The sequence below is a fragment of the Lathyrus oleraceus genome, chromosome 7 (assembly GCF_024323335.1).
Source record: "Lathyrus oleraceus cultivar Zhongwan6 chromosome 7, CAAS_Psat_ZW6_1.0, whole genome shotgun sequence".
NCBI classification, from domain to species: domain Eukaryota; kingdom Viridiplantae; phylum Streptophyta; class Magnoliopsida; order Fabales; family Fabaceae; genus Lathyrus; species Lathyrus oleraceus.
The window spans coordinates 1,087,373-1,114,328 of record NC_066585.1 but is presented as its reverse complement, the minus strand read 5'-3'; the positions used below and the strand labels follow the sequence as shown (position 1 = coordinate 1,114,328).

General features: G+C 35.6%; 2 protein-coding genes across 5 annotated transcripts; both read left to right on the top strand.

Moving 5' to 3' along the window:
* Positions 1-8,947: 8,947 nt before the first annotated feature.
* Positions 8,948-10,754, top strand: LOC127106674 (uncharacterized). Of its 2 annotated transcripts, none has more exons than XM_051043980.1 (5): positions 8,948-9,262; positions 9,337-9,482; positions 9,566-9,655; positions 9,817-9,975; positions 10,348-10,754. In XM_051043980.1, the coding sequence occupies exons 1-5, from the start codon at positions 9,166-9,168 to the stop codon at positions 10,420-10,422; spliced, it is 567 nt and encodes a 188-aa protein (XP_050899937.1). In that variant the 5' UTR covers positions 8,948-9,165; the 3' UTR covers positions 10,423-10,754. The 2 variants fall into 2 exon arrangements, with proteins under 2 accessions (XP_050899937.1, XP_050899936.1); XM_051043979.1 differs by having other exon boundaries at positions 8,978-9,262; positions 9,325-9,482.
* A 5,444-nt stretch (positions 10,755-16,198) lies between these two features.
* Positions 16,199-25,525, top strand: LOC127106673 (uncharacterized). 3 transcript variants are annotated; one of them, XM_051043977.1, is made up of 11 exons: positions 16,200-17,016; positions 17,116-17,373; positions 18,825-19,067; positions 19,379-19,525; positions 19,750-21,152; positions 22,405-22,478; positions 23,833-23,914; positions 23,984-24,109; positions 24,294-24,400; positions 24,812-24,969; positions 25,054-25,525. In XM_051043977.1, exons 1-11 carry the CDS (start codon positions 16,576-16,578, stop codon positions 25,291-25,293), a joined length of 3,279 nt encoding a protein of 1,092 aa, XP_050899934.1. In that variant the 5' UTR covers positions 16,200-16,575; the 3' UTR covers positions 25,294-25,525. The 3 variants fall into 3 exon arrangements, 2 of the variants coding, with proteins under 2 accessions (XP_050899935.1, XP_050899934.1); XR_007795449.1 differs by lacking the exon at positions 25,054-25,525 and having other exon boundaries at positions 16,199-17,016; positions 24,266-24,400; positions 24,812-24,908; XM_051043978.1 differs by lacking the exon at positions 25,054-25,525 and having other exon boundaries at positions 16,199-17,016; positions 24,304-24,400; positions 24,812-24,973.
* The last annotated feature ends 1,431 nt before the right edge of the window (positions 25,526-26,956 follow it).

Genomic DNA, 26,956 nt, shown 5'->3' with positions numbered 1-26,956 from the left:
TAAGATAGAAGCGGTATCTAAGTGGGAAGCTCCTAAGTCTGTTGCTGAGATTCGAAGTTTTCTTGGTTTGGCTGGTTATTATAGGAAATTTATTGAGGGATTTTCTAAGTTGGCATTACCGTTGACGATGTTGACTAGAAAGGGGCAAGCGTTTGTTTGGGACTCAAAATGTGAAGAAGGTTTCCAAGAGTTAAAGAGAAGGTTGACCATTGCTCCTATTCTGATATTACCGAGTCCGTCGGAACCATTTGAGGTTTACTGTGATGCTTCATTGTTGGGTTTGGGTGGTGTGTTGATGCAGAATAAGCAGGTTATAGCTTATGCTTCGAGACAATTGAGAGTTCACGAGAGGAACTATCCGACGCACGATTTAGAGTTGACAGCTGTGGTATTTGTTCTGAAGTTATGGAGGTATTACTTGTACGGGTCAAGATTTGAGGTTTTCAGTGACCATAAAAGTTTAAAGTATTTGTTTGATCAGAAAGAGCTGAATATGAGACAGAGGATATGGTTAGAGTTTCTGAAAGATTATGACTTTGGTTTGAATTACCATCCGGGTAAAGCAAACGTGGTGGCTGATGCATTGAGTCGGAAAGCATTGCATATGTCTATGTTAATGGTTAAGGAGTTGGATTTAATTGAGCAGTTTAGAGACTTGGGTTTGGTGTGTGAGAGTACTCACAATAGTGTTAAATTGGGGATGTTGAAGTTAACGAGTGGTATTCTGGATGAGATCAGAGAGGGTCAGAAATCCGATTTGCTTTTGGTTGATAAGTTGACTCTAGTGAATCAAGGTCAAGGTGGTGAATTCAGAGTTGATGAGAAGGATGTTTTGAAATTTGGTAATCGGGTGTGTATTCCGGATGTTATCGAACTTAAGAAGAGTATTCTTGAAGAAGGACATCGTAGTGGCCTGAGTATTCATCCTGGAGCTACGAAGATGTATCATGATTTGAAAAAGTTATTTTGGTGGCCGGGAATGAAAAGAGAAATTGCGAGTTTTGTTTATTCTTGTTTGACTTGTCAGAAGTCAAAGATTGAGCATCAGAAGCCGTCTGGGCTAATGCAACCGTTGGCTATTCCAGAGTGGAAGTGGGATAGTATCAGTATGGATTTTGTGTCTGGTTTACCGAGGACAAGTAAGAATTTTGAAGCTATTTGGGTGATTGTGGATAGATTGACGAAGTCGGCTCATTTCATTCCGATCAGAATGGATTATCCGTTAGAGAGATTAGCCGAGTTGTATATTGAGAAGATTGTAAGTTTGCACGGTATTCCGTCGAGCATTGTTTCGGACAGAGATCCTAGATTTACATCGAAGTTCTGGGAAGGTTTGCAGAAGGCTTTGGGAACTAAGCTGAGATTGAGTTCTGCATATCATCCGCAGACTGATGGTCAGACTGAGAGGACGATTCAGTCACTGGAGGATCTTTTGAGGGCTTGTGTTTTGGAAAAGGGAGGTGCTTGGGATTGTTATTTGCCTTTGATTGAGTTTACCTACAACAATAGTTTTCATTCGAGCATTGGTATGGCACCGTTTGAAGCTTTGTATGGTAGGAGATGTCGGACACCTTTATGTTGGTATGAGTCCGGTGAGAGTGCTGTGGTTGGACCGGAGATTGTCCAACAGACTACAGAAAAGATTAAGATGATTCAGGAGAAGATGAGAATTGCTCAGAGTCGTCAGAAGAGTTATCATGACAAGAGAAGGAAGTCACTTGAGTTCCAAGAGGGAGATCATGTGTTTCTTCGTGTTACTCCGATAACTGGGGTTGGTCGAGCTTTGAAGTCGAAGAAGTTGACACCTCGATTTATTGGTCCTTATCAGATTTTGGAGAGGATAGGGGAGGTAGCCTATCGTATCGCTTTACCGCCGTCGCTTGCGAATTTGCATGAGGTTTTTCATGTGTCTCAGTTGAGGAGGTACATTCATGATCCGTCGCATGTAGTCCAAATAGATGATGTACAGGTGAGAGATAACCTGACTGTTGAAACATCACCTATGAGGATTGAGGATCGAGAGTTGAAGCAGTTGCGGGGTAAAGAGATTGCCTTGGTGAAGGTAGCTTGGGGAGGACCAGCAGGTGGCAATGTGACTTGGGAACTTGAGAGTCAGATGAAGGAGTCTTATCCGGAGTTATTCGCTTGAGGTATGTTTTCGAGGACGAAAACTCTTTTAGTGGGGGAGAGTTGTAACACCCCGATAATAATATGATAATTATTTAAATTAAGTTAATAATATATTTATTAATTTAATTAGATAATTGGAGTATTATTATTATTATTATTGGAATAATAATTATTGGAAATAAGGAAAAAGAATCCCATTTGGTAAAAAGAGTTTTTACGTGAAACAGAGAAGCGATTGGGAAAGTGGAGAAAGGGCAAGAGGAAGAGCTAGAGAGCAAGGGTTGGAGAACGGAAAAGCTTGAAGCTCAAAGTTGCCGGATTAACTCAAGTAAGGGGGGTTTATCGTCGTTAATGGGGATTATGGGTTAGCATGTAATGGGTAGTGATAAACCGTTGAATTGACCCTAATTGGGATTGCTGAATGCTGAAAATTGTGATGGATATGTTGTGCAAAAACTGAAATTGAACCTGTAATTGAGTGTGTTGTAATTTCCCTAACGTATAGCTTTTTACGGAATTGGAATCGGAGGTCCGGAAGTCCTCCAACGGCGGAAAATGCGGAGAATTCTGCATTCTGCTTTGTGTTAGCGCAGGACTGCTGTTTTGTCTGCGTTAACCGGTTAACCCAGGGTGTTAACCGGTTAACACTGTTACGAATTGAGAATTAGTGTTGTTTTGCCTGCGTTAACCGGTTAACCCAGGGCGTTAACCGGTTAACACTGTTAAGTTTTGGGCAGTAAGCGTGTTTTGCCTGCGTTAACCGGTTAACCCAGGGAGTTAACCGGTTAATACTGTTGCAGTATGGAAAATTGTTAATTTAAATGTTGTGTGCCTAATTGGTGGTTGCCTATATCAGTGTGTGATATGGTAGGGATTATTTCCCGCTATTTTGAGCAGTATAGGTATTAGTAGAGTGTGCTAATACTGTGGTTGATTATTTGACATGATATGATGTTTTGATACATGTGTTGATGATGTTTGATAGTCTGCATAATGTTGTGAATGTACATGTTATGTATGCAATTATGAATGAACTGTTGTATGGCTTAGAGTGTGAGCATATGTCCATTGTGGATTTTATTGTTGATGTTGCATTGCTAGATGATTAGCATGCATATTGTGGCCTTTAGGGTGGTAGCTAATTCCCACGGTGAGGGATTAGTGAGTTAGTCATTTTGGACTGTTGTTGGTGTTTGCATGCTAGGTGATTAGCGTGCATAGCATGGCCCATTTGGGGTGGTAGCTAATTCCCATGGTGAGGAATTAGTGAGTGAGTCACTAGGTCTCAAATGAGTGGGACTAGTGAGCTTGGTAGCCGTACCTGGATTTGGTCGGTGAGGTGAACTATATGTTCACAAAGAGTCGGTACCGCATGCATGGAGTCTCATTGCATAATTGATGTATGGCGTATAATATGAATGGATGTATTCCAGTATTATACGTGTGTTGTGTGTTGTGTTGATGTTGAGTATGATTGAGTTGATATTGCTGTTACTGAACGTGTAATCTGATTTGGGTGATGAAACGTGTTATTTACTTAGCATTACATGATGTTTTATAATGCTTGTTATATCGATTGAGGAACTCACCCTTACAACTATTTTTCAGGTAACGAGCAATGAGTTGAGTAGAAGCTAATGCTTGGAGTCTAGTGTAGTCTCCTTAGTGGGTCGTGCTCTGATAGATGTAACATCGGGATGGGATGTTTTAACTTGTTTTAAATGTTTTATTGTTGGTTATGAACCATTTTACATGTAATATGTTACGTGTTTTACATGATTGATGAGATTTCTATCCGCTGCGGTTTATGCAAATGTTTATGTTTTGGATTAATAAAAGAGCATGACAGTTATTGTGTTGAATGGTGTGAAATATTGTGTGACACCCTTAACTGCATAATTACTCTGATTTATATATGTTGTTTAATTAAATATTTGGGGTATTCTAGAAGGGTGTTACATTAGTGGTATCAGAGCCTGGTTGGTCGAGTCGAGTCGTAATTATTCTGTTTCCCCTGTACGGGATAGGTGTTGTGTAACCCTATCAGTACTTATAGAAGGGTGTTACAGTGGACACGTGGCCATGGATGAACAAGTGGCGGTCTTGTAAAGACCCACTTTGGAAAGTATGTTTCAGAAACCAACCAAATATCAACAGTCAAGTCTATCACAAATAAATCCATCATAAAGAAAAAAAACTTTAACAAACGTCATACTTGGCCCAATGTAATAAATGTTGAGTTACTTTAAAGCCATACTCTTTTTTCAAAACATTAAAATAAATTTAAACCCTTTGAAGTTCCAACCGAAAGCTTCTTCGGTTCTCACCAACTCCCTCTCTTTTTATCTTCCTCTCAACCGAAGCCCCTATTTCCATTTATCAAAACAACCCAACTGCATTTCTACACCAGATTCTAAAAAAAAAGTCTAACTCAACCTTGGTGAGTATCATAAATCGAGCACGCACGTAAACATCAATCATACCCAAAATCCCAAATTTCCCAAATTGAAACTTAACATGCAAACCAAATCTCACACAAATGGAGAAATATGACATGCAAGGAGCTCCGATGGTATATTCAAAGCAGTAACCGAGATAAGCTTACTCATTCAACAGTTATCAAGTCATTATGCATTATGGTGGAAGTCGAAATACCTTCGTCTATTCGAACTCCGATGATTCTTCGAGCAAAATCTTCTCCTGGTCCACGGTAAGCTTCGGATTTTGGCCATGTAAGATGAACTGAATCAATTCACCAGAAACGATGTTTGGGATCTTGTTCAGAAACCAAAAGGTTTCCATGTTATTGGAACCAAATGGGTTTTTAGAAACAAGCTGAATGAGAAAGGTGAAGTTGTCAGAAACAAAGTTCGACTGGTAGCTCAAGGTTATAGTCAGCAAGGAGGTATAAACTATATAGAAACCTTTGCTATAGTTTCCAGGTTAGAGTCTATTCATCTTTTAATTTCTTTTGTAGTCAATCATAACATCATACTTTATCATATGGATGTTAAGAGTGCATTCCTGAATGGTTATATTTTTGAAGAAGTTTATGTGCATCAACCTCCCGATTTTGAAAGTTCTCAAAATCCTGATTTTGTTTTTAAGCTAAATTTTTTTGTGTATGGTCTAAAGCAAGCTCCAAGAGCTTGGTATGATAGACTAAGCAATTTTTTATTGGAAAATAATTTTACTAGAGGAAAAGTGGACACAACTCTCTTTTGCAAAACCTTCAAGAATGACATTCTGGTTGTGCAAATATATGTTGATGATATTATTTTTGGTTCTGCTAATGTGTCGTTGTGCAAGGATTTTGGCAAGTCTATGCAGGAAGAATTTGAAATGAGTCTGATGGGAGAATTGAAATTCTTTCTAGTAATTCAAATTGATCAAAGACCAGAAGGCACATATATTCATCAAAGCAAATATACAAAGGAACTTTTGAAGAAATTCAACTTATCAGATTGTAAGCTAGTAAAGACTCTGATGCATCCTACATGCATTCTGGAAAAAGAATAGGTAAGCAGTAAGGTAAATCAGAAGCTTTTCAGAGGTATGATAGGTTATTTTTTGTATCTAACAACTTCTAGACCCGATAGCTTATTTAATGTATGCTTATGTACTCGCTTCCAATCAGATCATAGGGAAACTCACTTAACTGATGTTAAGAAAATCTTTAGGTATCTGAATGGTACTACTAATCTTGGTTTATTTTATAGAAAATCAAGTGAGTATAAATTAGTAGGATATTGTGAAGCTGACTACATTGGAGATATAATTGAAAGAAAAAATACTTCTGGAAGTTGCCAAATTCTGGGAGACAACTTAATCTCATGGTACAACAAGAGACAGTCAACAATTTCACTTTCAACAGCTGAAGCTAAATACACTGCAGCTTCTGGATGCAACACTCAGATACTCTGGATGAAGAGTCAGTTGGAAGATTATTAGACATCTGAGAGTAACATTCCTATTCTCTGTGATAATACCTAGTGTTATAAATGATACTAGATGATTCAAGAGACCATCATACATGGCATCTACATCTCCATGGGGCATAGTGGAAGGAGCAGACAAAAAAGGGTCGCTTGGAATAACCCGCATATACCCGAACTGGCGCATGACTCACTTAGGCAGACGTGGATACATTAGACGTGAGCCATAACCCAACCATTTAGAGTAGAAGGTTATGTACAAGCACTTGACATATTCTCAATATAGTTATAAACTTATGATCAGCCGAAGATGCATGGTAAGTGTTGGAGGATCCATGTATGGAAATGATATAAACGAATTATTAGTAATTTTGTAGCACAAATGTTATGAAAATGGTACAAAAATAGAAAAGGATGCAAATATATTACCATCAACAACATGCAGTTAGCTGCCATTTGTTTAGTCTTCCAAAGACGACCTTTAACTAACTTGGAGTACAGGTAAACCAAACAACCACCCACCCACTTGTACTCATGAATCAACTACAGGTCAGTGAAGTATTTGAGGTAAACTACATCCGCATAATAGGCACTCTTGTCCCCAAATATGGACATGCCAACCAAGTACACGAGGTATGGCCTCAATGCACATGCTTATGATACATAACATGTTCATCATCACCATCGACCTACACTTCCGCAACCAGGTGGTGTGCATATATGCTTTCTAAGAATCCAAATATAGTATGATACCCTCTGGTGTCTTCCAGCATCCTCTGGCTCATCTCCCTAACATGTCACTATCATCTCCAATGCATCAACTCAACTATGGTAATCCTAAATTGGTATAATAATCTTCCTATGATCAAAAGATGTAGTAGGCATGACACATCATCTAGTATGATTGACATCTCACTATGCAGAAGATGAAAAGGTGATATCTTAGAATGTCATCACTCAACGAACGTTGACAACATACCATGGTTAATAGTAGTATAATTGATCATGCATAAATCTCGCAGCCCATATAGTTGAGTGACGTCCTCAAACCACCACTCCTTAGACTGTTGCAATCTCACAATCTTCCGACCATGGTTGATGCGTTTTAAAGCATGATAATACTGCAAAAAATACATCATTGTCAGAAAGTTGGAATATCATAACAAATGTGTTTCAAATAATAAATACAGATAAAGTTTACCTATCTGTCCCACACGTGCATGACAACATGGTCCACATATATAGGCAACAAAGATGTGTCTAGGGATGGCAACGAGTATCCATGAAATGGGGACTAGTCCCCCGCTACCTGCCCCGTTTAATAAATATGATATTCGTACTTGCCCCATATTGATGCAAATATTTGTTAGACGAATATCTGTGAATTTTGAGATGCCTACAGGTATTCACGAATATCCGTGGACACTAAAATTTAAATATATTTTCTTAAAAAAATTATATGATTAACTAAAAAAAATTTATCACTAAAAGGCAAACATTTTTTTTTTCAAATTTAACACATAAAAAAAATAAATCACACTCATTTTATTTCTTCTTTTATTAAAAAATTATATTAAACTCAATAAAATAATAATAATTTCATATTCAACAAAATAATAATAATAATAATAATAATAATAATAATAATAGTTTCTTATTTGACATAATAATAATAATTTTAGATTAAATAAATTAATATTTAAGTGATTTTGTTATTTATTAACGGATACGGATACCCGCGAGTACGAGTACCATCAAATCCATATCCGTGTCTATAAGAAAATAGGTAACTAAATATCCGTTTATTTTATCCGTACATACTCATTAAGCTATTCATTTCGTGTTCGTGACAACTTTTACACACGGGTACTGAGTTTTTTTGACATCCCTAGATGTGTCATACGAGCCTCCTCCAAAATCTCAAGAACAACTGCATAGGCATCAGGTGCATCAAACCGGACAAGTGAGGCTTACGGGGCAGCATCATGTGACACCTGTCTCTGGAAAGACGAAGTCGGAGAGACATGAGTCCTAGAAGTTGACACCTCTGCATCAAATGAATTGGCACCAACCGATGGTTGTGAGGGTCAAACTCATTTCTTGCAAATCGATGCATGCTCCGAAACTCTATCATGTCTCAGTTGTTCTTAGTTGTCATTGATGTTACCTATAATTAAACCAGACAAGCTAGACATAGTCGAACAAAATCAAACCCATATGAATGACATTCAAAATCAAGCCAAACAACGGAGATAGACAAAATACGGAAATGCACTTTCGTCTTCTTTAAAAATCAAATTCTGAAACATTACGGAAGTGTACTTTTGTATTTACCTACAACTCAAAAAAGACGCAAATGACAGAAATGCATGAAAATAAAAAATGCACAAAATGCATTGCTCAGTTATATTATCTAATCATGACTATATATATATATATATATATATATATATATATATATATATATATATATATATATATATATATATATATTATATATATTACACAACCTAATATTTTTATTTTTTAATGTATGTATAGAAAATCAAAAAAAAAAATTAGGGTTAAATTTTTTATCAAATGTGTAATTGATATTGAATACTTAGATTGATTGAATATTGAAAATGGAAATTGACAAATCAGTCTATGAGAATAAAAAATAAAATAAGAATTAACAAATATTTGATTTAAATCCGTTCAAAATACACTTCTATAAATTATAAAAAGATATATTTACATATTAATTTTTCTCTAAAATAAGAATCTAATTAGAACTAAGTTAAGTGCGAAAATATATTTTCAAATTTTAAAAAGAATTTTAATTTTTCAGCAAGACCAAAACCTAAGATAGGAGAAGTAAAAAAAAGTTGGATGCTCATTTTGTTTGAAAAGAAAACATATAGTAGTATGTGGCATATGGGACCCATCCAAGGACAATAAGGAAGTGGCACGTATGGAGTAATGAGAGACACACGAATTTGTTGGGACATTGAAGCTAAAGAAAACCTCATCTCTATCTCTTCTCCTCTCCACTCGTCCCTGCAACACCACCACTTCAAACTTCACACCCAGTTTTTTTCTTTCTCTTTTCTTTTTAGCGATGGCTTATATAAAATCTTGTATTTCTTATTCTGCTTTACCCTTCTTCCAACGGAGGGGTCTACCACCTGCCTCTTCTTCACCATTTCATCACACAGGTCTGTTCTTTTCATTTCCTCATTCTTCACTTCTATTATCTTCTAATTCCAATTCATTTCAGTTCATTCTTCAGGAACATTCATTCCCCAATGTTTAACACCAAAAATATTAAGTGCCAAGTTTTCAAAGAATGTCAGATTCTCTATTCCTAGAAGTACTACTTCTTCTTCTTCAAACTCCACTGATGATGATGACACCATTAATCAGACTAAGACTAAGGCATGTTTTTTATACCTTGTTATGTCTTATCTTCATATATGTGCTTTATTACTTACTGCTCAATTTCTTTCTTGATGTTACAGAAAACACCATTTGGATATTCAAGGAAAGATGTTATATTAATTGGACTTGGTGTTACTTTTCTTGGCATTGGCTTAAAATCCGGATTAGAGGTACATTTGGCCCAACTGCGTAAACAAAAATATGTGTCTAATGTTTTCTCTTTTGTTATTAGTTGTTGTTCTAGGATGGAATGGATATCATATAAAATAGACATTATGTATGTAAAAGAGATGAGATTAATGATGTAACTATTGTTGGATATATTGTGCAGTATGTTGGAGTTGATCCACTACAAGCAGGAAATGTGGTTCAACTTGTGCTGGTTTTGGGTCTCACAATTGGATGGATCTCAACATATATCTTTAGAGTTTCAAACAAGGAAATGACTTATGCGCAGCAGCTTCGCGATTACGAAAGCAAAGTCATGGAGGTAAAATTGTTGCCATTCTCTTGTTTTAAGCATAGGAATGACAAGTACATGTGTGACTTGTTGTTGGTCAAATTTGTTCTTTTTAATCCATCTTGAAATTGGGCGGTGAGAATGTTAGGTGGTAAAGATCAAACACGAGAATAAACTAAGTGTGCTATGTATCTGTGGTAAGATTTGACAAGATAAAATTAGAGATGACAATATTAAAGACTGATACCCGTGACTAATTAAAATTTCTCAAATTGGAAGCATCTAAGAGACTGAGAATCATTCAGATATCTTAAAAGAAATGGTTTAGACAGAAATATTTGAAGCATGATGTGTGTTTACATTGTTTCTCAATATATAATTTTGCCCGTATTGAATCTGCAGAAACGATTAGAGTCCCTGACAGAAGCAGAGCTAGAAGTATTGCTTCAAGAAGTCGAGGAAGAGAAGAGTCGTTAGCTATAGCTAGTGTGATGAAGAGGTGAATCGAAGTAGTTTGTTTGTGTATAAAGAATCAAGTTTTACAGCAGTAATTAAACAGAAATGATAATCTCTCTATATGGACTAGTTTAGAAAGGTTTCTGCTATTTTTGTTACAGTTCACTCTCTCAGACAAAAAATATAGAGAATTCCAAAAGTATAGTGTTTGGTATCTTAGCAATATGTATTATTATTCGCAAAACACATACAAAAGGGACACATTTTATGTGTGAAGATGTAAATCATACATAACTAGGTGTTTGTTAATCATTGCACTATATGAAAATGAAGTTTGCCATAATTATTGGTTATATACCAGAATCATTCACATGCAGATACATCTGTATTTTGTATAAACATTGACAGAAACATTTCACGTGCATGTGCAACACCTCACTCTACTCCAAACACAAGTTCAAGCTATCAACCCATGAGAAATCTCCAATTCTAAGATCTACGAAAAAGATAAACCCTAGCACCTGACATAAAGAAAAGGCAATCGACAAAAATCAGTGTGCAAAAAGGCAAGACTCACACTAAGCTCCAAAGAAGCACCAAACACAAATGCATATGAAATCCAGCCAACTAAAAATCACAACAAAATAACTTCAAAGAGATAGCAATTTTACACTGGAATCCCAAATTCGTCCAACTCTAACTACAACAAATACTTAATAGAGAATACCTTCCCAAGCTTTAAATATAATCAAGGTAACAACTACTCAAACTACATAATAACAAAAGTCAAATGGTACTATGCCACTAAAATTCAAAACACATTGTAATTGTCATTAATGAAAAATCAAAATAAAATAGCATACAAGGACATATTTTGTTTCTTACAACATGGTTAATACAAAATGGTAATCACTATGACATAAGTAACAGAAAAACAAATATCTTCACAACATAGAGTGCAATTCTATACATGTTATTTATGATTTTGTCCACAATATTTTTTAGATATGAATATGAAAATCAAATATAAAATGACTTGAGCTTAAAGATATGATACCGTAGATATGTTATTGACTCCACATCTAAAATCTCATTCACAACCTTTTTTAGACCTGACTAAGAAAATGGAAGGGGAAAACGATATAAAGTTTAACATATGAAACATAAAATCAACTTTAAAATTTGAAAATGAAAAACACAATCAAATGACTCAATCAATTTTCGTATGTTGAGCAAGCTGGTGGTGAACATCTATCCATGTCTGCTGACGACAAACTAGTGTAAGAGTTCTTCACCAGCTCCTGATAGTTGGCGATGGAGGTTCGAGGTAGAATCATATACCATCGCAAGACTGCGTTTCAATAGATGTCAGACAATAATTTGCACTTCAGGGAGTCAGGCGCTCCGATGATTGTTGAGGGATTTTTTCACTAGGGAACATTGAATATTGTGCGTCTTCTTCTTTTCTAGAGACACACCACATATTCACCCAAAATCTTAAGGTGGTAGGTGAGTGGGTTCTCTCACTAATAAATGCTCAAGTCTTCACATTACCAACCAATGTGTGACTATTATCCATACTACTCACACTTGATACATTCTCAACACTCCCCCTCAAGTGTGAGTCCACAATGCTCCCCATCAAGTGAAAGCTCTACTTATTCACCACACTGACGCCGTTGACACTCTTCAACGAAACGTTTCTTATTCACCACACTGGCGTCGTTGACTTACGATACAAGTAAGTCGGTCCCTTCTCGAACCAGGCTCTGATACCATTTGTTGGGGGAGTTTTTCACTAGGGAGCATTGAACATTGTGAGACTTCTTCTTTTTTAGAGCAATACATTTGTGAGAGACACACCACATATTCACCCAAAACCTTAAGGTGATATGTGAGTGAGTTCTCTCACTTATAAATACTTAAGTCTCCATATTACCAACCAATGTGGGACTATTATCCATACTACTCACACTTGATACATTCTCAACAATGATGATCATCTAGGTGTTGATGGAGATAAGATGTTCATAAGGATCACTACGCCATCAAACCTCTCCACAGAGGGATGTAGGCTTGAACCCTTCAAGGATAAGTGCCTCCCATATTTTGTGTTATAGTGGTTAGGGGTCAAACACCTGTATATCTTTTGTGGGATTTGTCTCTTGTTGGCGCTGTCGAATGTTGAGGACGTTGATATCCAGGCTTTAATTCTAACGACGAAGTTCATCGGTACGCATCTCTGCCCGGGCATTGCCATCAGGGCTACCACCGTTGTCCTCTGACGTATGGGATGAAGCTCTCCTGTTGACCTTAATTGGGAATGGTTGGGTACATGAAGAGGGGGTGGTGGCAATAAGTATGGTGATTGTAACAAAAGATGTGACCACGATTAGTTTTACTAGGGACTTACGATGGATGCCATTGTACTTGTCAAAAAGTACAGTAGTGCATTGTATCCCTATGCAGGTAGAGGATACTTAGAGGCCTTTGTAGTTAAGGATGGTTAGAGTTTGCTAACGGTGGTGAGAGATCTTGTATGATGATGTTTATGGTGGTAAAAGAGGGTCAACTCACATGAGGTGAAAGACTTTGTGTTTATGCGTTATGTTGGGTAAGTTCTAATTCGTCCTCTCCGTTAAGGAAGAGGTATTTATAGAGTCCCCTTGGGCTTGAGATTTAAGAAACACTAAGAGATGGTAACTGCCCCTAGTCTGGATGAGACTGTTGACTGCCTACTTTCTAGGGGGTTGTGGTGCGACTTTGTACAGGTGGTTAATGTCTAAGCAATAATATTGTACACGTCTTTTATGAGGGCGAGTCCCTCATGACACACAAAGGTCCCACCTGGGCGAGGCCTCGTGGGTAGGAAACATGTGGGTCTCCCTTATAAGGGGTTCTCATAGATATATCACTACACTAGATGATAGAATAAAGAAATGAAAGGTTTTCCTGTGGTATAAGAGAAGAAGATCTGGACAGTGAATGTTGATAATGGAAAATTGCAAAGTGATGCAAATCAAGCATACATTTTTTAGGCTTAGTTCAACAAAGAAAAACATTTCAAGGAATTAGGAAAAACATTGAATGAAGTAAGGTTGAGTGTTATAAGAACATTGATTTCAAAACCTTGAAGCAAACTTCTGCATATTCTAAGAATTAAATTGCATCTTCAAGCATAAATTTGAACAATTTAAGGGAAAATTGCAGAGAGATTCAAATCAACCAGAATATTTTTAGGTTTTCTTAAACATATATTCTTATTCTCTCAGTTTCCCTGATATCAAAGAAACGTGCATAAAGGAATTTATAAAATGTATACAACCTAGAATCAAAACGAAAGATGGAACTTATATACACCTAGTTAAGAATAGGAAAAAGTGCAAATGATCAGTGATAACGGAAGAAGATGTGATTAACCAATGTTGATAATGGAGGAAAATTTCGATGAGGAAATCTTAAGTTAAGGGAAAATGAAGAAGAAGAATATGAGGGAGATAAGGGGAAATGAATGAGATAAGAGAAGTAGAGAGAGATGTGACTGACCAATTTGGTTTAAGGGAAGTGTATGATCTCAACAACAGTTCATTGATGGAACAAACTGTGATTGATTTGATCGAAATTATAATTACCATTAGGGTTTGATACCAACCAGAAAGTAAATGAGGTATTGATATTTCTTGTTTAACCTACTTAAAAGTAAAATAAAAATATAGGAGACATAAATGGTGAAGATAAAATGCTCAACTAGTCATTACGTTGCAAGTATACGGCACAACCAAGTTGGCATATGAAAAAATTAGACCATATTTATCATAAAAAACTGAACGTGGAAATAAAGCAAGTAGGGCTAAAAAGGGATTTCCAAAACATATAATTTTCTTATATTATAGACGAGTCTAAAAAGAATTGAAGTCTGAAAAATAAAATTACATAGATGAAAAATTTCAATAGGCGAGGTATTTTAGTAATGTGGTACCCATGGCTCATTGGACTTGTAACACATACACGGGGTGGATGTCTAAAAGTTGTGTAAGACTGTCATGTCGTTGTTTGCATGTGCTTTTGGTATGTGGCATGGCATGTGCGTTGATTGATGTTTTTTTTTTGTGTGTGCAAATAAGATGGCTCCAGAAATGAGTAGAAATTAATTGGATTTGATGGGTGCCTTTTCTAGGTCATTTGGGAAGATTCTTGGTGATCTTATGAATTTAGTGAAGGAATATCCCCCAGTGTCTCCGAAGCCTGATATGTCATATCCATATCCTACTCCCTTTGAAAAGAAAATGAATGATGTTTCTTCCTCTTTGCTTCATTTATATTGACATGGAATCTTATGCTAAAGAGATGGATATGTTGTCAATGTGTATGTGGTATGTGTTGTTGCTCATTCCCCCAACTCATCAATGTTTACGAGACTTGTCGCGCCTCCTCCAAATTTGAACACCAGGTGAAGTCTATTCTTGAGTTTTTCGACGTGGACGTCCCCGCCTCAAAGTCTATATGAATTGTCACCCTTGTGTATATCGAGTTGGTAAATATATAAGGAAGATGAGCAAAAAATGTACAATGTTGGTAATTTTAGGCTTTGTTCTACCTCAATTTCTTATCTCCTATAAGTCGTATATATGTGTGTCACTTGCAAGATAATGTCTACTCGTCGTACGAGACGTTGGCGTTGAGGGAGAACAATGAAAACCTCTAACCTTTGCTATATAAGTTGTCTAACATTGAATAGAAAGTGAAATATTCAACTTCTAAAAATAAAAGAAGGTTGAAGCTAGAAAACTCATATGTTAAGGATGAACCGAAGAAAGAAATGAAACCAATAATTAATGTTGAGAGGTTAATGACGAATGCAGAAGAAAATTTTAAGAACAAAGTAGAGATACAAAATGTTTGATTGGAAATTAAAGAGTTTGAAGTTGTTATGGTGAATCTACAAATAGGGTTAAAGGTGTTAGGTTCACCAACTCCTTTTTGCAAGGGAATGTTGACAATCTAGAGATTATTATAGCTGTTTGGAGTTTATGATTAAGAGACAAATTAAAAGACTTAAATTGTATATGGTTAATTCGTTAGTTAATGTGGGATTTAACTTATACACTGGAATGACAAAATAGACTAGGCCGCCAAATATGTATATTTTGTCTGCATTCTTTTATGGGATGAGTCAAAGTTTTGGATAAACATCTTCTATTATGTCTATTTGTCATTTTTTCTTTTTGCGGAATTTCGGAGGAACGAATATTAACAAGAATTTTAGTAAATTGTATGATTTAGGATGTTGGGCCTGTGAGATCGCACCACTCTCATTTTTAATGAAAATAAATTAATATTTTAGACCCATATTATGTATTATGTCCACACCTATCTATATTTTTTTTTGTAACGATCAATATCTATATTTGCCACCCCTCCTTATAAATTGAAAAGTTGATTAAAGATGATTATTGTTGCCCCGAAAACTAATGCCTTTCTAATTGGTTAAATAAAATTGAAGAGGTTAAAACACTATCAATGTTTTGCAGTGTTTTGTTTTTGGAGGAACTTTAATAAGAAAAAGAGAGAATAGGGAGTGAATGATCCGAGTTTATACACCGCTGGTATATATGGTGCATGGAATATTGTCCTGTATTGGAACTTAAACTTTTCTTAATTTGAACAGCCGATAAAGTGACAGCTTAGTGAAGTGAACAAGATGCAAAGACACGTGTCCTTTTCATCCTATTATATTCAAACACCAACGCCAATCATTCCTCACAATTAACTTAATAACTTCTTCTTCCTTTCACACTAACCACCACTCTAATTAAGCAATTAACATAATTAACGACAAAAATTAAATAAAAAATATAAATACGACGTTACTCTTTCTCTCTCTCTCTCTCTTCTCTGAAACAAACCTGCATCCGTACCCATGGCCGTTTCTATTTCCCTCATCCCTCTCAATTCCGAACCACCTTTCTCTATTTCTTCTCTTTGAATTTCCATTTTCAATTCTCTCACGTCTCCTATTCTCGTTCCGTTTTTTTGTGACCCTTCGTATCTCTCTCTCTCTCTCTCAAGTCACTCTTCACACACGCTTTTTTCTTTACATGGAGTCGGGGATTATCGTTATCTCTCTCAAAACCCTAATTCTGCCGTGAAACGCTTTTATCTAATCGATTGAACATGTCGATTGTCACCGGAGATCGGTATTTGGAGAAACTCGTAAAGTTTGTCGAGGAAGAGGCCGGTCATCTCATTGAAGGAACCTTGGTCTTGAAGCTAAATCCCGCAGGGCTTCACTACGTTCAATCCAGGCTCGAGGCGTTGCATGAGGTAGAGAGTCTCCTCGTCGGAGCCCCGGTCGACTACCTTCGAGCCTATGTCTCCGACCTCGGCGACCACCGCGCGCTTGAGCAACTCCGGAGGATCCTTCGCCTCCTCACCTCGCTTAAGGTGGTTTCGGTGTTGCCACCTCCCGTTAGAGATCCCACGCCCTTGTCGTTTTTGCCGTTTGGGCGGTTGAAGGTTCTTGAACTCCGGGGATGCGACTTGTCAACTTCTGCCGCCAAAGGCTTGCTCGAGCTCAGGCATACTCTCGAGAAGATTATTTGTCATAATTCTACTGTTAGTTTCAATTTCTCACTTTCGAATCATTATTTTGTTTATTTTATTTGAATATGTATATATTTGGTAATGATTGAGCTGACTTTGTGTATTGTATAGGATGCTCTGCGGCATGTGTTTGCTAGTAGGATAACAGAGATAAAGGATTCTCCTCAATGGAACCGGTTATCGTTTGTGTCTTGTGCATGTAATGGTTTGGTTCTCATGGACGAGTCTTTGCAGCTTCTTCCTGCAGTGGAAACACTTGATCTTAGCAGGAACAAGTTTGCAAAGGTTGATAATCTGCATCATTGTACCAAATTGAAGCATTTGGACCTTGGTTTCAATCACCTCAGAACATTTGCTCCCTTCACCCAGGTGTGTTTAGGATGCCAATATTTTGCATCTTGCATTACATGTTAGAATATTCAAGATTTTGACATAGTTGACTGTATTGATATCATTGGCGAACTGGAGTGAGTTTATCTTTTTGTACTTTTCTCCATTCTAAATATGAAGTGAACTTTTAAACACTGGGCCACGAAATTGTAAAAGTTTTGGATTAGAACTTGGGATTGATTTCTTAATAGTATGGTTGATCAAATTGTTGAGACCAAAGCCAACTGCAGTAAAGCCTCACCCAGGTTATTCTAATACTAGTAACTTGAATTTGACTCTCAATATTTAACACACTATGACAGTGAGATGGTAGAGACTGCAAACTCAATTATACATCCTTGTATTCTCCCCCTCTGGATTTAGATTTTTTCTCTGGCCACCTTGATTGAGTAATGTGTATATTAGTTAACCTTGGATAGGGTTTTGCAAGGTATTAGGGACTCCTCAAAGCATATACTTTTAGTTAGGCGCAGCTGCAGCATAAGAATGTTTGGTCTCAAACAGAAAACAAGCTATATTAAATCGATGGGACCCATGACAGGGCTGGTTTGGTTTAATTTTCTAAATTCAAGATGGTTTCTTCATGTAATTAATTTGAGATTTAAAATGTAGTTTTATGCTCCTGCCTATCTCATGATGATAGGTGCATAACTTCTAAAATAGAAACTATTACAGGCTGGGTCAGCTAAGATGTGAAAATCTTTAGTCGTCTTTAGATACAATAATAATGAATCTAATGGACTTTTTGATGAATTTATATTCAGAGCAATTTATGTTTAGTCTGAATGCTCACAGTATGAATGTATGAATTCTTGGCTCAGTAGAAGTTGTAAATATATGTCTTGGATGAGTTTCTAATTGCCAATTATTGTGGGATAAAGAAAATGTCTGACAAATGTTTTTGGGTGTTGTGTTTGTGATTTTCATGTTGATCAAATCATGTACCCCACCATATAAGGAGTAGATGCAGACTTGCCACACATTCATTCACCTGGATAGATCCTTAGAAATCATTAAGTCCCCAACTTCCTATAATGGACTGTCAATCTATATTTATTTTGTGCTCTCTTTACAATGTGATTCAATTCATTTTGCATTAATTTCACCAGCCACATAAAGAGCAGCAAGGCCCTCTTAAGTTAATCTGCTTGCAGTCTCGACTTCTGTGATTCATGGAGTATGAATTGGCATTTTGGAATTGTTAGTGTGATGATTTTTGCTTGTGACTTCGAATTTATTGTTCGTAGAACTCGATAGGCAATCTAGTTGAAGAGTCATCTATTTATGCTAGCTATTTACTTAGGGTACGTAAATGTGAGAAAGTAAATTATTTGAAGGAAAGTTCTTAATACATTTTTATTTATTTATTTTATGTCTTTCAATTAGTCGTTTGCTTTGGACCCACATGCCAATTTTGTTGGATCATGCAGGTCTCCTGTCATATTGTTAAACTTGTTTTAAGGAACAATGCTCTAACTACTTTGCGAGGAATTGAGAATTTGAAGTCACTCGAAGGACTTGATGTTTCCTACAATATTATTTCAAATTTTTCAGAGCTTGAGTTTCTTGTGGGCCTTTTGTATCTAAAAAGCTTGTGGTTGGAAGGAAATCCTTTATGTTGTGCCCGATGGTATAGGGCACATGTATTCAGTTTCTTCGCCTACCCAGAAAGGGTAAGTTTATATATTTTGCTCACACTGTAACACACACACACACACACGCAGTCTAAAAATATATATGTCTCCAGCTCTGTCTATCTGTTTGTTTGTGACCTCAATATATTTTGCTCTTATTTGTGGGTATGGCTGTCCATATTTTTGCTTTTCAGCAGTGTGTTTCACTGTATTGGCATTTCGTACTATTTTTTTGTACACGTAGAATCATTTTTCTGAAGTTCACATCATTTTCTGTGTGAATCTTCACCTTTTTTTTTATTTCATTTTTTCCTTTCAAACTTACCACAGTCCTCCTTTATGTTGATCAGTTAAAGTTAGACGAGAAGGAAATTAATGCTACAGATTTTTGGACGAGACAAATAATTATTGCCAGTATGCATAAGCAACCTGCCAGCTTTGGGATTTATGTACCTGCCAAGGATGAGGCTATAGTGGAAGGTGGAAATAATAGAAGGGTATGTATTATTGAAATTGTACATGTAGATGTAAAAGTGAACAGTGATAAATGATTTATTTTGCACCTCGATTTTGTTCTAAATTACCTCATTTCTGAAAATTGAACTTAAGAGGCCAATTTTATCTAGATATTTACCTGTCACATTGTTTAAAAAAACCTAATAGTTTCCTCTTTGGATATTCATAGAGATAAGTGTCACATTATTCTTGTTTTCTCAAGCAGAGAAAGGTCTATCGTGTTGCCAGCATTGAGAGTGAAGGAGAGATCACTAGTATATGTTCTGATCCGGAGTCTCAATCATGCGTGAATGAAACTCAAAATAACGAGGATCCTAATTTATTTGACGATGAAGCTGAAATAGCAGATTTAATGAATAAAGTTGAACACATGAAGAAAGAGCGTTCTATTCTATGGTTGCGGGAATTTAGAGACTGGATGAATATTTCTTCTGAGAAATCGGCAGAAATTGAGAAAAAGGGAAGAGGTAAATCACACCATCAGAAAGATAATTTCTTCAGAAACAGTGCAAATCAGGAGCAACATGGTGAAGTCTCGAGATATGCATCAGACTCTATTCTAGCTTCAGGTGATGAAAGTAGCTTGAATATTTTAGAATATGACAGTTCTTTTGCAGATATGTCTGCTTGGTTTCATAGACAGCAATACTTTGACTACAGAGGATCTCTTGGTAATGCTAGTGGGGCCTCTCTTTCTGACTTAGGGGGAGTGGATTTGGAACGTTTCAAAGCTTTTTTTTCACTTCAGGGAATTAATACACCCCTCTCACAATCTAAAAATTCTCATTCTGACACCATTGCCACCCAAGGAGCAGATTTAAGGACTGAAAATGTCAACTTATCTCCATTGACAACTATTGGTGATGTAAATGGGTCTCGGTCATCATCTATATGTCCCACATCTCCTCCTCACTTTCAAGAAGACCTTCTTCATCGCCGCCATAACTTGGTGGAGGAAATTTTGCAACTGTCGGCTGATTCCTTTTCAGTGGCGACTTCTGATAGTAACACAAGCTGTAGTGTGGTTGATTGCACCGAATTTGAACCACCAGTTCCTGTAGTTGATAGTCCCCCATGCAAAAATAATGTGAATGGGGGTGTTGATGGACTTACATCTCCAAATCAACACGAGGAAGATTATTGCAGCCCTAGACAAGGAATTATTCACATAGGGAAAAATGACATTTGTTCAGTTGGTTCATCTAGTGACCAAACTTCTAAGCAGTGGTCAATGGATTTTGCTGGCGACGGCAATGGTGAGAGTACACTTTCTGCTAGCCAACAAACTGATTTGTTCGAGAAAAGAAAGATCAGAAAAAAAGCCAAGAAGAGAGTGATTTCAATATTTGAAGATAATGTAGACATCAATGCATGTGGTCACGAACAAGAGCAGATGCACCAAGGACAGGTTTCTGGAAATTTAAGGGAAGAATCAGGTGTTGATGATTTCACTGAATTTAGTTGGCGTACTTGCTCTACCCTAGAGAATGATGAGCTTATCATCATGTATTTCAATACAAATATTGCTGATTCTGAAGCCAAGGAAGTCTGTAGTCATTGCATCCGTTGTAATTGCATACTTCAAATGGAGACAAACTATAAAGAAAGGTAATTTTCAGTTGATCCAATTCACGAGCATTTGAGTGGAAAAATTAGACGGACATATCTTCACTTTATGCAAGTTGTTATTCCTGTGGAGACATTTTTTAGGGATACAAGTCATTTATTATTCATAATCATGATTTGCATTTTAACTTTATGGTGTTCTTTTCCCGTGTTGAGCGTGTCTCATCTTCAAAATTAGATTGGGGTATGCTCAAATGGCCATTTCACTGGATTATGAGAATATCAAGTTGGCTACTCCCCGAGTGTTTAACCTTACACATAATCACGTATGATGTTAACCCATGATGAGTATTTCTCTTCTAATTGACTAGTCTTTACTGTAGTTAACTGTTGATTACATTCAGCAGTGTCTGCAAGGAGTTGTAAAATTATCTGGATGTATCTAGGGGTTTTCCTTCCTTCAACCGTTAAGCTATAAACTTATTTCTCTAATCCACCCCAACAATTGCACATAAGGTGGAAAAAGAGGCAACTGGCAAAAATTATAAAAAGTTCAAACCTGTTTTTTTTTCCTTTCCAAAGTCAATAGTTAGCTATATAGTTTTTCTAGCAAGAATGGTAAACTAGTACCCAAGATGACTTAAAAACTATATTATATCTCCCGAACTTAACCCTTTGGTATAACCCAAAAATGATACTTGTTTTATAATTCTTTTTATTTTATTTTAAAAGAATAGTGATTGATTATTGAAAGTAAGTGTCATGTCTTTAACAATCATGTGAAACTAATAATTTAGAAAGTAATCAACAAGCAAAGATTAGGTCAGTTTTTATGTAAAATTTATAAATAATACTGTTTCTTTCCAGAGTTTTTGTTAGACATTTGTATTAGTTTTGTTATCTTTCATCACCAAACAATATCATATAGATAACTTTTATCACTAAACAAGATCATATAGATAAAAGATATTATGAAAACTTTTGGATCACATTTCATAATTAACATATTCTATAATATTGAAGTGTTATGATAACAAAAAGAGTATAATCAATTTCCACTTTCAACATTCTTTATTTTTTTCTATTCTATGTCATAATTTTTTTCTGCACCCAAAAGTTTGGTTCTGAACCATTGCTGGTATAGGCAATAGAAATGATGTGATAATTCCAAAACAAACACTTGAAATGATTATTACTAAAGTTACCCCTATCCACATTATTCAGCACTTATTATGTCTTAAAAAATTTGCACATTTCTGTGTGGCATGTATAATTTCTTTATTTATCCATGTAGGGAAGTTGCAGTGTTGCTGACCAACCATAATAAGCTCTATGTGCTGCTAATCAATGTTGCTTCTGATGGATCAGGTTTGGCCCCTAGCCTTTTTTTTTTTGGCACAAGGAGCTTGCATTTTTTTAGTACATACGTTCATTTGGCTCTAGTGTCCCCACATACCACATTAATTTATGTAAGAAATATGAAACCTGCTTTTTTGTTTTGGAGGTTAACATGATTCAGTGCCCTTCCATAACGTTACTGATAGAACTAGAATACATGGGTAACAATAGATAGTATATACTGAATAGAATAAGTATTGTAATCAACAACACTGAGAATAATTTCTGGAGAGTTGCCAACAAGAACACGGAGAAATACAAACTGCTGTAATTCAAATAAAATAACTACTAGTAACTAACCTAACCTATAGGAATCAGAGAGCCAACCTATTGACAAATAACCCATCGCCCTCCTCTGTCCTTAACTCATATTTATAATTGCATTAAATACAATAACTGCTAACTACTGTCCCATTTCATAACTGCTACATAAACTCTGTCTCGGGCCTTCTTGGATTAATGGACATTTTCCTAGTATTAGTTCTCAAGATGGGAGGCCTTCCGTTTCAAACAATTACCTATGATGGGTAAACTATTTACCGGGTTGCTTGAGGAAGTCCTCAACACTGCCATTTATATATATGTACAAGATTTCCATATTAATCCAGGAATGTATATTGGAAGAGGCAATCATAACAAGATTTACATATTAATCCAGGAATATATTTTGGAAGAGGCAATCATAAAAGTGGAGTCTAAGAATATGAGGAAACTAACAAAACTACTCTCCCCAAATAGATGATACTTTCCAACAACATTCTTCTTGTTTGGCTATTTTATTACTGAAAACAGATTTGACATTTAATACTGCATTGGTAAATAATTTGTGGCTGGCGACTCCAAGGAGCTTTAACTTTTCACTGTTCAAACATGAAGTGACGATTGACCACAAAACCCTCATTTATTATCTCTATGTCATATTGCACTATTTCGGTTGCTTTATCTCTTATGTGATTTTTTCTTGTCCAAACAAAATGTCCACTTAAGCTAATTTTTTAAGTATCATTCCAAAACACAAAAATCATTTTTAAATCCTTTCTTTATTAATTTTTTAAAATCAATTCTACAAATATCTAAACACAATGGGTGCTTAAAATGCTCAATTTTCACTTCCTTTAACTTTGGACAAGGATTATAATACATGCCAAACTGCCAAATTTTATCCGTTTACAGCCTGAAAAAGGAACCCCACTTTTCAAGTACCTCCTATTAGTTCAACAACATAGAGAAAGCCATGTTAATTTCAACAAAATAGACTAGAAAGTTTTGTTGACACTCAGTTACTTTTATTGCTTTTAAAAGCCCTCTTAAAAATGCCATCCAGGGGCACTATTGAGAGTCTTGAGTTGCCACAAAACGGAAGAAGTTCGGGAGGTGCTTGTTGGAATGGGCCTTCAGGTGTTAAGGTTAGTGGACTTGTAAATTTCCATTAACTTAAGTAGTAACTTTTAACTGTGATTCTTTTGGCTCATCAGGGTAAATTTTGAGGGTGGTAAAACGTACCTGTTTGTAACAAGAAGCATTGAATTGTCAAGAGAGTTACTATGTACCATACATGTGTTTGATTCATGTGATGGAAATGCTAGATGCTCATTAAGAAGGTAGTTTCCTTTGTCTTGTAAATTATTAATTTGGGTGGAAATACATGTCTATATTTTTATTTTTGAAAAGTTCGTTGGCGTTGATATCAGCAATTCCTCTATAGTTATGATTTATGATCAGTTCCTTTCTATTTTCAAATTTTCCTTCTGTAATAGACTGGGGTTTTGGAAATTTAAATGGCAGTTTGGAGCAGGTCCAGGTTGAGTTGTTTAGCCATCAAATATGTGGTGGTTCAAATTTCAGCATATACCAGTATGCAATGGTGCTTATCTGTTGTAAGAATGGCAATCGTAAGCTTCTCTCTAGTAATTTAATGTTACATTTTTTCCCTTTATATTCTGTTCTACTAAAAATAACAGTTGTCATTTCTTGTTTATTTTAGTCATAAAGTCTTCAAGACTAAATTACTGCTCTGAATTCTAAAACATTAAATTTTATTAAATACTTCTCAGAACTATGGTGTGAATGCTATTTTTTTTTTCTTCAAGAGGCTGTTTTCTTAGATGGTTGAATTGAAACGATGCATAGCTAGTTTGATTGACAACCTTGAGAAGGTTGAAGAAACTACATAGCACTATTAATTGTACTGGATATGGAAGTTTTAAAATATATCTTTAATTGAAATTTGCAAGGGTATTTATGTTTTTTTTAGTCATCACTTAACATAGATAAAGCTATCCTCTGTCTTTTTTCACTTACAGAAGAATCATGGCTGTCAAGATCGCTGTTTGTGATAGGAGGTTATGTACTTTTATGCATTGAAGATATCAAGCAACTGTATTCATTTTCATCAGATGCCGCTGTGTCTCCATATTACAGAATCGATTCATGTTGCTCCATTGCTGACATTACTGAGATGGTGAGTATTTTATGAGGCTAAGTGATGCAGAAAATACCTGACTTTAGAAACAATAAAAAAGGTCTAAAATGTTTTACTTTGCAGGTGATTGGGGTTGGTGATAGCTACTGTGTTACTTTAAGTCTGAAATGTTCTTTGACAGACTTTTATCCCTCTACCCGAATGAACCTTGTAACGGTCAGTCATGGAGACACAGCCCTAGGCTCTCTGAAATTAAAGCTTCGGTGGTTCTCCAAAGATAACCTTTTGCAGTTTGTGTCTTTGGTGAAGGCATTCCATGCTGAAAAAACGGGGTCGCCTTTGGTAGTGAGATGTACATCGTAAATCTTTATTTTTATTTTTTTGCTGTTGGTTCATATTCATTTCATTCATTTGATTTTAATTTTTGTATTCTTAGTGTTGTGTTGTTCAGTGTGTTTGAGTTTATGGTAGCTTTCTCCCTTTAATTCTTTGATTTAAATCCACGTAGTGGCTGTTCTTTTTAATGTATAGAATTTTGTACAGTGTTGGTGAACTTTTGTTTGATAATAAAACTTCACTATAGTTAAATATTTTATTACCCAACTAATTGTTGGTTTGATTTTGGCGGTAGTTTGCTCAGCTCACTATGATTACCTGTCCTGTAATTCATTAGTTCGACTAATTCCTTTTGCTATTCCGTTTCTTTTACATTATCCAGCTTCCTATCTTTTTTCTTAATTTACTTTGTTTAAACTTATATAATTAAATCGTTTTGGCGAGGCTTACTGATATTCAATTGGATAATTATATTACATTATAGATAAATGTTGTTTGACATTTTTTTAATGAAATATGTTGATTTATAAGTATTAAGCATAATATTGACCGACAATTTACAGTCAACAATTTGTTGAGCTGTATAATTGATTGAGAGAAAAATTAGAAGAAAAAAAAATTGAATTTCTACATTGTTGGTTTTTGTAAATTGTCTCCATTTCAGTCGGTTTCTGTTTCTTAATGTGGATTATTTAATAATTTAATTGAAATATACTGACAGTGTAAAATGATTTTACACCGTCAATTAATCATATATGTTGGATATTAAAATAACTTTGACTTTTATTTTAAAAACCTATAAAATAATGCAAACGGGTGATGATAATGAATCGATCGTGTAAATCTTTTTACATTGACATCATTATTTAATGTATCATAAATACCGCATCTCCATTAGTAAAAAATTAAAATTATTCTTAGATTTCAGATCGCCTCTTTGGATGTTGTTTTAATCAAATATGCGTTAGAACTTCTTCTTTTTTTCTCACTTTTCAAAATATTTTAAAACACTCCAAAGTCTAAAAATCTTTTAACTCTCAAAATCTCTTATTTTATGATCTCTAAAACCCATTTAACATATTTTTAAATTTTTATTAGGGGTGGTAAAACGAGTCAGCTTCGTTGAATATTTTGTTTTGTCTGCACTTTAGTGCGTGTCGACCAAGAGTTTAATCTCTCACCCTCTAATGTGTTCGTTTTGTTCCGCTCCATTTTTTACGGACTTTTTCAAACGCGGATATTAATATAATTTTATGCAGTTTTAGTCTTAAAAGTGAGGTGTCCGCAGGTCCGCCTTGCCCACGCTTTCTCCCGTTACGTTATATTTTTTTGGGTTTTTGCGGACCTGATCTAAACGAGATGGACGTGTCCGTTTGCCATCCCTAATTTTTACCATCAACATCCAATCGATCAAATAATTCAACATCAAATTCATATTTAGTATATTTTTGATTTCTCTGTACTTTTTTTATTTTAATATATATTTGTAGAAATAGAGCATTAAGTTATATTATAGGTAATTTGAATATGCTATTTAAGTGAGTAATGTGTTTGATAGGTTGTTTAAATGATTAATGATTTTTTTGGATATTGGATTGGACAACATTGTTGTCATTTCTTCCCTTTTAAGTTGCAGAACATTACATAGATGGGTCTCCAGATTTGTTCAATGTTTTTTCAAAAGCTGGAG

What these genes read in the sequence shown, in the direction of transcription:
- LOC127106673 (XM_051043977.1), top strand. Translation starts at nt 16,576, where the DNA reads ATGTCGATTGTCACCGGAGATCGGTATTTGGAGAAACTCGTAAAGTTT. An exon ending in GAGACAAACTATAAAGAAAG is followed by an intron (nt 21,153 to 22,404) that starts GTAATTTTCAGT and finishes TTATCCATGTAG; the next exon opens with GGAAGTTGCAGTGTTGCTGA. An exon ending in CTGTTGTAAGAATGGCAATC is followed by an intron (nt 24,401 to 24,811) that starts GTAAGCTTCTCT and finishes TTTCACTTACAG; the next exon opens with AAGAATCATGGCTGTCAAGA.
- LOC127106674 (XM_051043979.1), top strand. Translation starts at nt 9,166, where the DNA reads ATGGCTTATATAAAATCTTGTATTTCTTATTCTGCTTTACCCTTCTTC. An exon ending in TTCACCATTTCATCACACAG is followed by an intron (nt 9,263 to 9,324) that starts GTCTGTTCTTTT and finishes AATTCATTTCAG; the next exon opens with TTCATTCTTCAGGAACATTC. An exon ending in TTAATCAGACTAAGACTAAG is followed by an intron (nt 9,483 to 9,565) that starts GCATGTTTTTTA and finishes TTGATGTTACAG; the next exon opens with AAAACACCATTTGGATATTC.